The 15869-nt window shown below is 42.8% G+C and overlaps 2 protein-coding genes across 4 annotated transcripts in view; both read right to left on the bottom strand.

The window, feature by feature from the left end:
* The window catches only part of zgc:153184 (capZ-interacting protein), a 42632-nt gene extending 42247 nt beyond the window's left edge, over positions 1-385 (bottom strand). For 2 of the 3 annotated variants that reach the window (XR_004933252.1, XM_036149978.1), the window contains exon 1: positions 281-385. Coding sequence is in view for 2 of the 3 variants with exons in the window: in XM_036149978.1 (XP_036005871.1) it covers positions 281-307 (27 nt within the window). In the remaining variant the exon portion in view is untranslated. The remainder of the gene's footprint in view (positions 1-280) is intronic. The other variant, XM_036149979.1, reaches the window with a different exon arrangement.
* A 6285-nt stretch (positions 386-6670) lies between these two features.
* mlnr (motilin receptor) overlaps positions 6671-15869 on the bottom strand; it is a 9646-nt gene continuing 447 nt past the window's right edge. Inside the window, exons 2-3 of the mRNA XM_012875222.3 lie at positions 14425-15261; positions 6671-7872 (exon numbers count right to left, since the gene is read on the bottom strand). Coding sequence (XP_012730676.1) covers positions 7565-7872; positions 14425-15208 — 1092 coding nt within the window. The 5' untranslated portion in view covers positions 15209-15261 and the 3' untranslated portion in view covers positions 6671-7564. The remainder of the gene's footprint in view (positions 7873-14424; positions 15262-15869) is intronic.

Genomic DNA, 15869 nt, shown 5'->3' with positions numbered 1-15869 from the left:
TCTGTAAACATTCCTCTTTTAGATAGAGGAATACCATATCAAATATGGTAAAATATAGTTACGGTTTTAAGAGTTTTATTACTACAGAAGTCTACAATAGAAACACCACAATACCAGATAAAAGAACCAAGGGGAGACAGGTCAATAGTTTAACAAAACCAAAGTGACCAGGATTTGCAGTTAGTGACAGGCTAAACCAACGATGAAGGCAGGGACAGACCAGAACAGGCGATGTGGACCAGGGAACCACCAATCGGTAGAGCGAGCGGCTGGAACTCACGGGGAAACAGGCAGAACTGCAGCACATAGACAGCTTTCATCAGACGAGTCCAGCTGGCTGAGCACACAGGAACTGGTAGAGGAAGGACACATCACAAAAGATGAGATGAGACGTTCTGACCGTGAGTGAATGACTGAGGCAGGTATAAGTAGGCATGTGAACAGGTGAGCAGAGTTGACAGTAATTAATGGCATCCGCTGATCTGGGTTGATTGACTGGAGACTGAGGGGTGGACCGAGCTGATTGGATGGGGACAGATGGCTGTTGGCTGAGGGGAGTGGAAACTAATTAGTCCAGAACCACGCAAACAAAAGCCTAAATCCTTGACAGTGCCTTGCAAATGTCTCCATCCCCGTTGAACCGTTTCACATTTTGTCACATTACAACCACAAACCGTAATGTGTTTCATTGGGATTTTATGCAACAGAGCAACACAAATTGTGACGTGGATGAAAATCTTTTTTTTAAAAAAACTATCTCTTTGTTGTACAGTTGCATTCATCCACACCGGTCAGGTCAGTGCTTTTTCAAACCAACCAGCTGGAGAAATAACATCTAGTGACTGAAACATAAACTCGAGGCTGAACATTTTGCCAATTCTTCTTTGCAAAAAGGCTCAAAAGTCAGGTAAATAAGACGGATTAAGTCCTGCCTCTGACACTGGACTGAAGTCTGGACTTTGACTGGACTACTCTAGCACACGGCTGTGCTTTGATTTAAACCTTTTCATTGTTGCTCTGGCTGTACGTCCAGGGTCGAGTCTCTGATCTTTTGCAGCGTCAGTCAGGTTTTGCTGCAGAAATGTCTTGTAATTAGCTCCCTGTGTCTCCCCATAAACAACTCTGACCAGCGTCAGTGTACCTGCTGAAGAAAAGCATTCCCACACGAATGATGATATTACTGCTACGATTCACAGTGAGCATGTACATTGGTACAAGCCCCGCATAAGACTTTGTCATACTGCTTCCAGGAAGTGGAAATGTGGCTTTGACCAGAGCGCCTTCTTTTCTACATATTTGCTGTGTCACCTACATGGTTTGACAAACTGCAAATAGGATTTCTTATGGCTCTCTTCAACCATTAAGTTTCTTCTTGCTACTCTTCCATAAGGTCTATCTTTATAGAGTGTATGACTTGTCCCATCAATAGATCCCACCTGTGCTGTGGATTTCTGCAGCTCCTCCAGAGTTCCCATGGGTTTTTGAGCTTTTTGAGCAGAAATCTGTGAGATGTTAAGAGCTTAAGGTATTGTTTTATAACATGACTCTGCTTTAAACTCCTCTACTATCCACAACTTGTCTGGTGTGTTCCTGGGCTTTAATTATGCTGTTTGTTCACAAGTTTTTACTTTACAGAATAGCTGGATTTATAATTAAGAATAAATCACAGTCAGGTAGTCTTTGTTTTCTATTATAGTGTCTTCTGAAGGTAGTTATATGATTTTCATTATGCCATTATTGTATAAGTAAGCACATAACGCGGATTGTACAATCCAGAGTCAAATTTCTCCTGTGTGTACACATACCTGGCAAATAAAACTGATTCTGATTTAAGGCGCTTCTGAAATTGCAATAAAACACACTGTGGTTGTCATGTAACAAAATATGGAAGCTTTAGGTTGCATTAATACGTTTACAAGGTGCAGAGTGTTGGAATGGTTTTGGAGGCAGAGCTCAGACACTATAGGGGGATGGTGGGGTGGGGAGGGGTCTGGGAAACATAAAGCTGTTCTTCTAATATTTAACCAAAAGCAACTTTTCTGCAACCTCTGCAACATTTAATGTCACAACAACTGGCTCAAGAGCCATACCAAAAAGGACAAAAGACAATGCTGCTTAACAAACACAGCTGCCCCATCTGTAAGGAAGTAGCGGTTTAAATAAGGAGGTCTCTTTCAGGATTGATTAAGCAATCAAGGTGAGTAACCAATCGGGAGGAGAACTTTTACAGGGAGTGGTGCAGGAGGAAATACAGGAAATGAACCAGGAAAAGGGTGTAAATCAAGATCCCACAGTGGAGCCAGCTGGCAGGAAGCAGCAACTGCTCCTGAATTCAAATAACACCAGAAAAGAGAAAAACAAACGAAGGCCACTGGCTACAACAACGACCATTGCATATTTCTTATATTTTTTTCTTAATTCTGACAAATGTTTACAATATTGTCACAAATTATTCTTCTTAAACAGCCACTATAAAATTAGGCAATAGTCACCCTTAAATAGGGGAACAGCATGCTGTTAAAAGTCTAGGCTCTGTTGATACAAATGTAAACCTCTGAGCTTCATTTTTATTTACTTATCAAAAATGAAAGTTGAACCAGACAATAACCAAAGACACTGCAGAGAAGCTTTTTTTTCCCACACCTCTCATTAGCTTTTCTTTTTTTTTTTTTTTACTCTACTTTCTGCAGAGTTCACAGTGAGCTGTTAAAGTTTGAGATGAATGACCTCACAGCCTTTCTGGGGTGGGAAAAGCTTTTGAGTTTGGAGAGTAGCCAGAATAAAAGAAGAAGAAGTAAAAAAAAACAGTGAGAGGAAAGTACAGACTCTATGGTTCTGTGGGTGAGTTTTAAGGAACTGACCCCTTCTAAATGTCTTTTAGCTTCATGCAGTCACACTCATGGCAGAATGAAGCAAACAGGAAAACAGTAAATGTGCTGATGATTTGCAGAAGTAGACTGTAAGGAGAAGCCAGTAAAAAATGTCTTAAAGGGATAGATGATTAAAAAAAAACATTTTTCCAAATTTCTATAACACGTGGTCATTGTTTTACTTTTTAATAAGACAACCAATTACTAATTGCGTTTAAAATCCCTGATTAGTGCAGCGTTTTTTATATAACTGGCGCAAACTTTGTCTCCCTCTGGTGGTGAGAAACATGATGACACTGCAATAAAAACAAAATAAAAACAGTTAAATGCAGAGCTCAGCTGTATAAATATATCAAAGTAATATTTCAGGTTTAAAAATACTTTGTTTACATTAAAACTGGGCTTTGGGCTGATTTACTTTTGTTTTATGATTTTATAACAAAGGATTTAAATTGACGCAAATGCTCATAGCTTCCTCAACACAAGCAGTTGCTAGGATAAGTAAAACGCATCAAATAAACACCTGTTTTATAGAAGTAGCATCATTTCACACTAAAGATTTGAGAAAAAAAATTAAATCTTTAATTGAAGTACATTTATTCAGTGAAAAATAAATCAGCTGAACATCTGCTAATATTACTAATATCGACGGTAAGAAGAAGTCTTTCTGGCTGAAACAACACATTTCTTCATCCAGAGAAGAACCAAACTGGTGGTTTATTTCAAAGAATTAATGATGTCCTCCACTCTGCCGAAGTTCACAAGGGGCTTTGAAAGTGAACCCGGCCCACAGCATCACAGGTCCTTCACATGTTTAACGGTGGCAACGAGGGGCTTTCCACAGTCTCAAACCAGGTGTATTGACCATGTTCCCATTTTAACCTTTGCTCATCAATCATTGCCTTGAACCCAAAGTTTCGGGGGGGGGAAATAGCTTTTCTATAGAGTTTGAGGAGGATGAAGGGAAAGTCTTTCTAGCCGTTGAAAAAATATTTTTCCGTGAACACTTGGAAACAAGGCAGTAGGAGTTGTGCCTACAAATGTTCTCACAAACGTAAATATTTTCTCAGGTAAAATAATTAAATGACATCTGTAGCATTTAGCTTGAAGTGTTTCAAATGAACGCTGAACCCAACTAACCCATGTAAAGCCATGCAATGCCTCACATGTGCTGCTTGATTCTTTTGTGATCTCCTGGACGAGTTCTTGTACTCTCCAGAGTATTTCTCTTAGGTCAGTCACTCCTAAAGAAAGATCCCGTTCTTCTATGTTTTCTCCATGTGTGAATACTACGTAGCTCTCAGGAATGGCTTTTTAAATCTTTCCAGGCTCATCTGTTCTTTCATTTCTTTAGATCAGGGTATGATGTGTTTCATTCTGAGAGCTTGCGGCCCACTTCGTGCTGTTTGGGTTTTATTCAAGTGATTTATTGGTCAGGCAGTAAGCAGGCCTGAGTGTCATCAGGTAAATTAAACCCAGCTTCCCAGAACTTGTGTTTAATCAAAGTTAATTTATGATTCAACAAGGGCAATAACTATAATAATAATCACACAGGGGTCCTGCTGGTTTGGAAAGTTTCTCATTTTCCTTTCAGAAATGAAATCATCATTTGAGAACTGCTTTTTGTCTAACACCATTTCAAAGCTCTGCTTGTAGATCAAACAGCAACGCCCGCCGTGGGTGAATCAGGATGTTCTCCTGACGAGTCATGAATTCGAAATCAAAAAGCAGAAGCAAACAAGCTGCATGAACTTAGAGGATTTCGGACGGCTGGAGGGTAGGTATATTGACAGACCACTTGTAGCAGCTCTTCATTATCCGTAAAAAGCAAACAACGCAGAGCTGGGGTCATGCTGTTTGTTGTTTGTTTCCCCTAGGTGCTGTCAGGATAGTCTGCTGTGAGATATGAGCTTTAACAAGCTGCTTTAGCTTCTCTGGCAAAGAGGTGAATGACTCTTAAAAAAAAACACACACACACAAAAAAAAAAACACAAATAGTGGATGAGGCAGCCCAGAGCAACGATGTCTCTTTCTATTTGAGCAAAGCGAGCCCTGATGATTCATCCGCCAAATCCTGACAGGTCCTCACAAAGAACAAGACCTATGACAAGCAGGACCTTAAAAAAAAGAAAGTTTAAGGTTGTTTTATGTGAGATTTCTTTGTTTTTTTTTTAAGGTTAACACACATTTTAAACATTACATTTCTATTAGAGCAAATGAGATACCACAATTCCAATGCATAATTGTCTAAAGTGGCGAGATGATCATTCTAAAACTGTCATTATCATCAAAACGATGCCAAACCTCTTTCTTGCTCCTCAGAAAGCACTGAGGGCAGCTGCTGCTGTGAATGTGGGGATGCGGGGACGTTGGCTGGCGGCGCGTATCAAATTCAGAGAACATTTAATGTAACAGCCATGACAGATTACATGTGACAGGCGGCACGTACGCAGGCCTGAGACCTCCAGGCTCAGGTGGCCCCGGTGTCAGGCGCACACGCACACACTAAAGTGCCCCATTTGGATTTTAATCTGCTTTTATCAAGTTTATATTCAATGTATTCAAACACAAGCTGTAGATTTATTTTTGTTGCTTCGTTTTCCATGAATCTCAAACAAACTTTATGATGGAAAAAAAAAAACTTTATGATATTGTGCCTTGTAGAAGAATGTATACCCCTTGTATTTTTTTCCCATTTTGTCATGTCACCCCCTACGCCTGAGTGTGTTTTAATGAGGTTTTAATGTGATAGACCGGCAGAAAGTAACACAAGATTGTAATGAGGAAGATTTTTTTTATTACATGGTTTTAAACATTCTCCACCTGTAAAAATCTGAAAAGTGTGGTGTGCATTTGTATTTATCCATCTTTACTCTGCCACCCTTAGATGAAACACAAGCGGTTGCCTTTAGAAGTCCCCTGACTACACTGGATTATACCGCCTCGGTATAATTACAGCCTTCTGTAAAAGTGTCAGAGATTTATTAGAAAACAACATGTGAAGTAACAGCATCACGAAGACCAAGGAACACAAAAAAAGTTGTGGCGCATCGTTCAATCCGACATCCGAAAACTCGACTGCGACCCTAACGAGACATTGGCCGTCCGTCTGAACCGGCAACAGATCCAAAGGGTCATAAACGTGGCCCAAAAGATCGTTGGCTACCCTCTCCCCGTAATTTGAGAACTTCCTGCTGTCTCAAAAAACCCTTACCATCACGCCGACTACAGGTCAACGAATGCAAGGAAAAGCAGCTTCAAAAACAGTTTCAGCTAAAGCTAAACTCCATACAGCCAGAATCAAAAGGGATATGCGATAATGGGAATTGTGCCATCAGTATTAACGTAGTTTTCGGACCATAAGGCGCAACTGGATTATAAGGCGCACTAAATATTCTTCCCAAGTGTGTAATAAAAGTTTATAGTGTGACACCGCGTACGCAGTTGTAAAAATTGAGCTCTGCACGTACCTGTATGCGTGGAGTCCGTGCAGAGTCCGCCTTGAGCACACCTGGAGTATGTGGGGGCCTTTACATGAATGCACTTCTAGTTTAGACATTACAGTCAGGCAGTCTTGTAGACAGCTCAGGGGTCCAATCAGGTAGTGACCGTAAGGCTCCGAATAGCCACTGAGCGGAGCGGCTTCGTTGTTTACCAAAGTGGTACTTACAAATTTTAACATATATTTTAGCACATTGTACAACATAAAATTGGCCAGTAAGCACAACTGTAATCATATATAAGGCGCACCATCAATTTTTGAGAAAAGCTAAGGATTTTAAGTGCACCTTATAGTCCAAAATATATGGTAATGTACTTGTTTTTATTTCATCTTTCTAATGAACTGCTTCTTCTATATTATTTTATATAACTAATTTATTTCTCTATGCAGTGAGCTGTCAGCTTTTTCAAATTTCATTGTACTCTTGTCAAAGACTGCATGATATCCTATCAGACTCTATTTTATTCTTTTATATTTCAGTGGTTTAGGTCAAGATAAACAGTATTTTTGTGTTACAATGGCCCAGTCAAAGTTCCTCCCTAAAACTAATTGAGGATCTGCAGCAACACCAAAGCATTTATGTTCACAGATTGATGGAGCTGATCGAAACTGAGCTATTTTGCAAAGAAGAAGTGGTGAAAACTTCAGTGAGTAAAAGGTGCAAAATCAACCCAAATGTCTTGCAGCTCTAATAGCAACCTGAGGTAAATCCTAAAAAGAACTAAAAACATTAAAGTTTATGGTTAACATGACAAAATGTGAAAAGGTGCAATATACCTAACTCACGGTACATTACAGGAAATCTAGTTATACACCAATATGTGGCCGGCAACAATTAGAAATGACAAATAAAAAGTCCTACATAACAGTTTCCGCCAATAACAACAGAGATAACTGAGCTGAGTTTACAGATGTCTGCTACATGTAAATACTTCTGCAGGGGGTGTCTAAAACCCAACACTGAATGCATACAGTTATGTAAAGAACTATATTGAGACTTTGTAGGACTATAACTATAAGAAGGCTAATAAGAAGTAGCAGATCTTTTTTTTTGCATCGAAGAGCCCTGTTTCCCCTCTGAGAGATTATATCTGTTTTCTGCACATCCTCAATAAGTTTCATTTTTTGATCTTGAACCCTGAACCTTCATTGAGACCTGTGAACCCCCCTGACGGTGGAGCCGAGCAGGTGCTCAGACTCCGGTGAGGCTTTCGTTCAGCGTGGAGATGTGATCGATCATGCAGAGCTGTCTGTGGCTGCGGCTAGTCTGCCTGGGCCGCTGGTGCAGCAGGAAGAGGCGTTTGGCGGCGGCCCTGTACTTCCGGGACATGAGGTTATAGACGACGGGGTTGATGGAGGCGCTGAGGTAGCAGAGCACCATGGAGGCCATGTTGAAGTTCTGGCTCAGCATGGCCGTCTCGTAGTCGTCCACCTGGGCGAAGAGGTTTCTGCCGATGTGGTAGGGCAGCCAGCAGATGATGAAGGCCAGCACCACCACCACTGAAAGGCAGGAGGAACATTTAAGAAGTTAAGACGAAAACAATATTCAGACATTGCCTGTAAAAGTCAACAGTCAACAGTCAAAGACAAAATGACAAAAATTAGTTATATGGCAGGTAGCGTTAAATAATTTCGACAGTCATTAAGTGCAGCCGGGTCTGCAGTTCCCCCTGGTGGTGACATAGGAACACAGCAACAAACAGAAGTTTTACCTAAAACAACAGGTAAATCATTTAAAATACCCATCGCATGCTAAAAAAAAAACACATTTATATGCAACCTGTTTGAATGAAGTATAAATGATGAAATATAAATGGGGAAGCTGAGAGCAGATGTCCTCTTGCTCATGTTTTTGTTAAAGCCTGAGTTAGCGCTGCGGCACAGACAGACACCGCAGGAAGCTAGAAAAACCCACACTTCGTTTTCCTTCAGCTTTTTCACAATTTGTCACATTACAATAAAAATGTTTTGTGCATTTTGTTGTTTACGTGATAGCCGAACACAAAGTAGCACATAACTGTGAGAAAGAGGGGAAAAATAATACCATATGGAATTACGTTTTACTGTAGTTGTAAGGGCGCGCGTTTTGAGGTAGGTCTCTACCAGCTTTTGAAACCGGAAGACTTTTCTGGAGATTTTTTTCTTACCAATTTGTCTTTACAAAATAAAATTAAAGTTCAGTCAGCTTGCAAGGTGAGGATCATTGAGCGTCAATTTTAAAGTCTTGCTACCGACCCCAATAGATTTAGCTCTGGGTATTGTGTTTAATGTGAAGTACCGTGTTGGTGACTTCGTGGCACACATAGCATTTTGCATCCTGAAAGATTTTTTGTTCTCAGCTGACGGATTTTTGCCTTGTTCCCTGTATGGCTTGCGTAAAACTGCAGACACAAATTGCTATGGCTTTCCGCTGTATTCTTGCCACTCAAAAGGTCAAATTTATGTGTCCATTACTAGCTGTCTGGTTTCGCAACTGAACTATGGATCCCTGCAGCTCCTCCAGAGTTACCACGGGCGTCTTGGCTGCTTCTCCAATTAATGCTCTACTTCCTCTGACTTCTCAAAGACTTTATCTGAGGCCTCTCTGCTGTGGTCCTCCAACTTATTGATGTCGTTTGCTCACTAGTGATCTCTAACCAACCTTTTAGGCCTTCACAGAAAAGCTATACTTCATGTGGATTAAATTTGGCCCTTTTGTTGTGCTGGATTTTATTTGTGGGGTACAAGAGTAAAGGGGGCTGAAAACCCACGAGTGCAACAGCTTTTCAGATTTTTTTTCTAACATATGTTGAAAATACATCCTTTCACTACCATTTCATTCTTTATGTATTGCTCTGCTGTATAAAATACCAATACAATGCATTCAAGTTTTTGGTTGTTATAAGACAAAAGATATGATAGTGGCACTTCAGCAGTTTATCTGTCAGGTCTTATAGAGCGCTAATAATGCATGTATGTATGTGTTGGTCTTCTACCAGTCAAGTGTAGTTATTGTGTGTCTTCTTTGGTTTTTAATTTCACAAAGAAGCTTTATTTAATCCTACCGTTTGAATTGAGAAAAGTTCCCCAGGCTATGCACGGTGTTGGCAATAACGGAGTGGAAAGATTAGACCGTGATTAAAACCAAACTGATCCAATCAAATCTGCTGCAGTCTGGCAATATATTGATATAAGTTACCTGACCGATGTGATTTATTCAAGATTCCCAGCAATATTTTGACCTTTCCTCCGGCATCTTAAAGTACTTGTATGTTTTACACAATATTAGACGAATACTGACTTTTGCAAAACCACTAGCAAGAAGTCACATGATGCCAACATTTAACACTATCCCTTTGGAGATGCATTCAGTAAAGATGCGGTACAGTTCATTGAGGAAACCAGGAAAACCGACATGTACTGACATACTAAAGCAGAACCTGGTCCCCTCCCTCCAGAAACTGGGCTGTGGGGCGGTACTACAACATGATGCCCCCGAACACGCCTCCAAGACAACCACTGCCTTGCTAAAGAAGCTGAGGGTAGAGATGCTGGACTGGCCAAGACCTAAACCTGATTAAACATCTGCGGGGCCACTTCAAACAAAAGGTGGAGGAGCACAATGTCTCCAACACCCAGCCGCTCTGTGACGCCATCACAGAGGAGTGGAAAGAGGATTCCTATGAGAACTCGTGAACCTCTAGTCATCTCCATGACAAAGAGACTTAAGGCAGCGCTGGGAAACAATGGCGACCACACAAAATGTTGGCACTTTGTCAGGATGCAGCTTGTAGGCTGCATGCTTCATCTCTCTCTTCCCTGCGCAGCCTGATTGGTTTCACCTGTCAGGCTGCAATCATCACTGATCTGTCTCCACCTGTTATCTCTTCCATGTATACTCACTTCATTCTGTTCTCGTTGCCGGTCCGTAGTGTTCGCTCGTGCTCAGTTTCTGCCAGAACCTTGTGTCAGCTCAGTTGTTTTTGTTCCAGTCAGCTAGAAGACTTTTACTGCAGCTTTGTTTTGTTCTAGTCAGCCAGAAGACTTTTACTTCAGCTTTGTTTCAGCCCAGCCTCACCCAAGACACTGTTCCGTCCTGCTCACAAGTTCTCAACTCCTGATGTTCCGTCCTGGTCTCAAGTCTTCGGTTCCAGAGTTCCTCCCGGTCAGTCTCTCAGCACTCCTCCTGCCGGCCAGCTTCTGCACCCTACACCTCCGTCTGTTGTAAGACTCTGGGTTCCATCATCATTCATCTTCCACACTGTTCAATGAACTAGCTCTGTGTGTGCGTGCTGTGTCCGGGTTCATCCCAGAAAAAATATCATGACACACTTTGGGCACAACACGGACAATTTCATTCCGGGGTGTACTCGCTTTTGTTGCCAGCCGTTTAGACATTATTGACTCAGAGCTGACTTATTTTGACAGCAAATTACCACGTTGTACCAAGCTGTACAATGGCTACTTCACACTGTATCAAAGTGAAAAGAAATAATGAGATATTTATACAAATGCAAAGGGTGGATTGACTTTCGTGAGTTATTGTACAACTTGAGTTGAAGAATCTGTTCACAGGACAACAATGTATCATATGCTAGAGATATCTGGTCTTATTGGTGGTAAGAACAAAACCAGAAGAAACTTCGCTTGCAAGTTTAGCACAAGTCATGTCTGACATGCAGCAAAATGTACCTTTTTGGGCTACGTTCCTACTGCTATGTGAGCTGGAATGCTACACACACCAAACCCATATAAAAACATGGTAGTGGCGGCATCGTGCTGTGGGGCTGCTTTTATCCAGCATCTAAGGGCGTACCATCCAAAAGCGTGCAATTGTAATTGCAACAAAAAGCATTTTTCAAGGTATTGAATCAACATAAAATCCCAAAATGCATGACACATCTTTTGATAGTATTATTAAAAACAACCTTCCGTTCACATTTAACTATGACTTTGTTGATCAGTCACATAAAATCCCAATACGATAAAGGTTGTGGTTGCAATATGGAAAAATTTCTGAACATTTCAACTGGTATGTATACCTTTGCAAACACGGCTTTAGTTGCAACCTGCTTCAACATCGACGATGTTTTTTTAACATAATAAATGCAGGTGAAGGAGTCAATTAGAGGATAAATGCTGGAGATGTGCAGCATGCAGAAAACCCAGCACAGAACAGAGACCTGTGTGATATGTGAGCTAATCACTGAGTCACCGGGGCTGATCAGGAAACCACTGCAGATAAAACCATCATCAGTTTGTAATGGAGGCCCTAATTTCTGCCAGGACAATAAATGTCAGCACCGTAATTAAAGGGAGGTGTTTCTGGCCTAATTGCTTAAAAACAACGGCATGCACAAAGTGAGCAGATGCCAGAGTTATGGCAGAGTGATTCAGTGATTTAAAAAAAAAAAAAAAGCTGCCCAGGACTGCAGTAGCAAGAGAATTACTATTAAAGCTGATTTATTTAGCTTGGGGTTTGTTTTTTTTTGACAAATGTGGGCTGAAGGTTTGACATCATGAATCCTGCTCAGTTTCTTTTCACACCAAAAATAATAATGGACGCATCATGATGAAACATTTGGAAATAAGGTCTGCACAATGTAGCAGGAGAGCTTCGAATTAGGCCAATCAGAATGAGCGTCGGCAGGACATGATTAGCTAACCGACTAATTAACCAGGTCGCATAAAGCACAGAGCACATAGCACCAGGACTCGCTTTTATCAAATCCAGAGCAAAACACTGGATAGTCATGAAGCTGCAGGGGACATGGATGTTTTTTTTTTTTTAACCTGAAGAATTGTGAGCGGCTGATTAAAACAATCAGCTCGAGCTGTTCGATAATGCTCCTGACGCCGGTGCAGAAAACCAGAAGTCCTGGATTCCAGTCCGTCAGGCTGGTATTTTTATGGCTCCAGCTACGCCGAAAGGCAAACTGGCTGTGCAAACAGGTGGATTTCAGCCTTAAAAGCTCTTTGCCTACAGAGACGAGATTAGAATGCTGCCATTACTAAATCTGTTTGTCTTAGACTCACGGGATGAAAAGCAGGAAACAAGGATGACTTGCAGCATGTTTTTCTTTCTTTGTGTGGAAACAAATCTTTTTTTGCAAGCTCTCTGAGGATGATTACCTTTGGGTTTATTTAGAGAGTAAACACTGAGCTTTGGAAAATCTTCTGGGTGTTTCTTTGTATTCATGAGGTTTTTAATCTTCATTTATTAATCTGATGATTATTAATTAAATGTAACAAATATAACTTGCTTAGGAATCCAGGATAGATAGATTGATAGACGGATCCAGGATAGATAGATTGATAGACGGAGAATAAACACATGGATTTATAGAAGATCATCAGTTAGTGATTGATTAAAAATCCCACAGACAGATGAACGAACAGACAGATGAAAGGATCCAGTGATGGATTTTAGGGATTGAACAACATAAAACTAATTTTCCTGTTTTGTTTTTGCTCTACTTTGTTGTTTACAGACCTGAGAAGTCTTTAAGTAATCTTTAATTTCCTGACCTTTCTAGACTGCGGAGAACCCCAGAAAATAACTCAGTTTCCAGTCTCATTTCACCGATTCCTTATATTTCTTTGAATAAAGCAGTGAAGCTTTTTGGGAGGACAATGTATCTACCGAGTCACTGTTTTAAATCGAGCTAACAGGGTTCACTAAATTATTCTACATTTAAATTCTATGAAACTCGGTTGCAGGAAAACAGAGTAGACAATGGTTGGATGGACGGACGGACGGATGGACCGACCGATGGATGGACGGATGGATGGATGGACAGACGGATGTATGGACGGACGGACGGACGGACGTGTGGACGGGTGGATGGACGGACGGACAGACGGATGGATGGACGGATGGATGGACGGACGGACAGACGGATGGATGGACGGATGGATGGACGGACGGACAGACGGATGGATGGACGGATGGACAGACGTATGGACGGACGGATGGATGGATGGACGGACGGACGGACGGATGGACGGACGGATGGATGGACGGACGGACAGACGGATGGATGGACGGATGGACAGACGTATGGACGGATGGATGGATGGATGGACGGACGGACGGACGGACGGACGGATGGACGGACGGACAGACGGATGGATGGACGGACGGACAGACGGATGGATGGACGGATGGACAGACGTATGGACGGACGGACGGACGGATGGACGGACGGACGGACGGACGGATGGATGGACGGACGGACAGACGGATGGATGGACGGATGGACAGACGTATGGACGGATGGATGGATGGATGGATGGATGGACGGACGGATGGATGGATGGATGGATGGACGGACGGATGGATGGACGGACGGACGGACGGACGGACGGATAGATGGATGGATGGATGGATGGACGGACGTGTGGATGGATGGATGGATGGATGAATGGATGGACAGATGGATGGATGGATGGATGGATGGATGGATGGATGGATGGATGGATGGATGGATGGATGGATGGACGGACGGACGGATGGGTGGGTGGATGGATGGACGGATGGACAGACGTATGGACGGATGGATGGATGGATGGATGGATGGATGGACGGACGGACGGACGGACGGACGGACGGATGGATAGATGGATGGATGGATGGATGGACGGACGTGTGGATGGATGGATGGATGGATGAACGGATGGATGGATGGATGGATGGATGGATGGATGGATGGATGGATGGACGGACGGACGGATGGGTGGGTGGATGGATGGATGGATGGACAGATGGACGGACGAACGAACGGATGGATGGACGGACGGACGGACTTATGGATGGATGGGTGGATGGATGGACGAACGTATAGACAGACGGATGCATGGATGGATGGACAGAAGGACTTATGGACAGACGGACGGACTTATGGATGGACAGACGAACGGATGGACAGACGAACGGACTTATGGATGGGTGGGTGGATGGATGGACGAACAGATGGACAGACGGATGGATGGGTGGATGCATGGATGAACGGATGGACAGACGGACAGACTTATGGATGGGTGGACAGACGTCTCTGCTGGGAGATGACTCACCTAGGATCTTGACTGTTTGTCTGTGGGACCTCTCTCGGGCCAGAGTGCAGGGCCCCTGCATGTCGTTCTTGCTCTTCCACAGCTTGCAGCCGATGGAGCCGTACAGGAAGACGAGGCAGAGCATCGGGCAGAAGAAGTAGGTGGTGGACACCCACAGCATGATGTGCAGCTGTCCAGAGCTGATGGCGTAGCTGGTGTGCTTGCACTGACCCGTGTCGTAGTCGGGGTGTGTGTCGTTGTCGTACTCCACGCCCACCAGGAAGAGCGTGGGCGCGGCAGAGACCAGGGCAAAGCCCCACAGGGCCACGATGATGTACTGGACCCGCCGTCGGGTCACCATGACCTTGCTCCTGAGCGGGAAGCTGATGGCCAGGTAGCGCTCGATGCTCAGAGCCGTGATGTGAAGGATGGTGGCCGAGGTGCAGCCCTCGAAGATGTAGTGGTAGAAGCGACACACCGCCTCCCCAAAAACCCAGGGCACGTACTTCCACAGGCGGTAGAGATCAAAGGGCAGGCAGAGGAAGATGATGAGGTCAGACACCGCCATGCTGGACAGGTACAGGTTGGTGGTGGTCTTCATGTCCTTGAAGTGCTGAATGATGAGGATGGTCATGGTGTTGCCCGTCACCCCGATGATGAAGATGAGGATGCAGATGACCGTGACGGGGATGAGGGTGGAGGCGGGGAACAGGGAGCCCTCGTAGTGGTGGTCGTCTGTGTTGTACTGATCCATGGCCTCTGCTGCACCAGCATGAAGGTCCACTGGGGGTCTGGCCCAGGGCATACCAATCCCACTGAATGCTGCACAGGGCGCTAGTGAAATCTGCTCTCAGGAGACTACAGTGGTGAAGAAAAAAACATAACCAGATATGAATGACATAACTAACATAAATAAAAATATCAGGCCAATCATAGAACACAAACAGAAACCAAAAGACGATAATCCTCATTTATGGAGCATATATCGACAATATCCACTTGATTTTTCTCAAACTCCAAAAAAAAAGAGGATCAAAGCACACGTCAGTCTGAATAAATTAGAACATAATTGATCATTCCTGCAGTAATTCAATTCAATGACTGTGAAAAGTTTAGTAAAGTCCTTTTCCATCCACCAAACTTTCCATTAACATCGTTGGATGAAGCACTCTGCAAACAACCAGCTTCATTAACAATACCATTTTGTGGTTTACGCTCTAGTTAACATGTCCCCTGTGATAGAGTGGACCACAACATAACGTTTCTGTTTTTAAAATATTTTTTATTGGTCTTTCAATTTTTACCAAAAAGTAAATTTTAGGTTTTAATTTATTGTAATTGTCAACATTAAAAGGAAGAAATGACTGAAATATATAACTGAATAATTTGGAGTAACAACAAATCTGAACATGAGTTGTGCTTTATTCTTAGCTGGATTACTGAAATATATTATTTTATTAGTAAAA

Source organism: Fundulus heteroclitus, chromosome 18 (assembly GCF_011125445.2).
Source record: "Fundulus heteroclitus isolate FHET01 chromosome 18, MU-UCD_Fhet_4.1, whole genome shotgun sequence".
Lineage (NCBI taxonomy): Eukaryota > Metazoa > Chordata > Actinopteri > Cyprinodontiformes > Fundulidae > Fundulus > Fundulus heteroclitus.
This window is presented reverse-complemented; position numbering and strand designations above follow the sequence as displayed.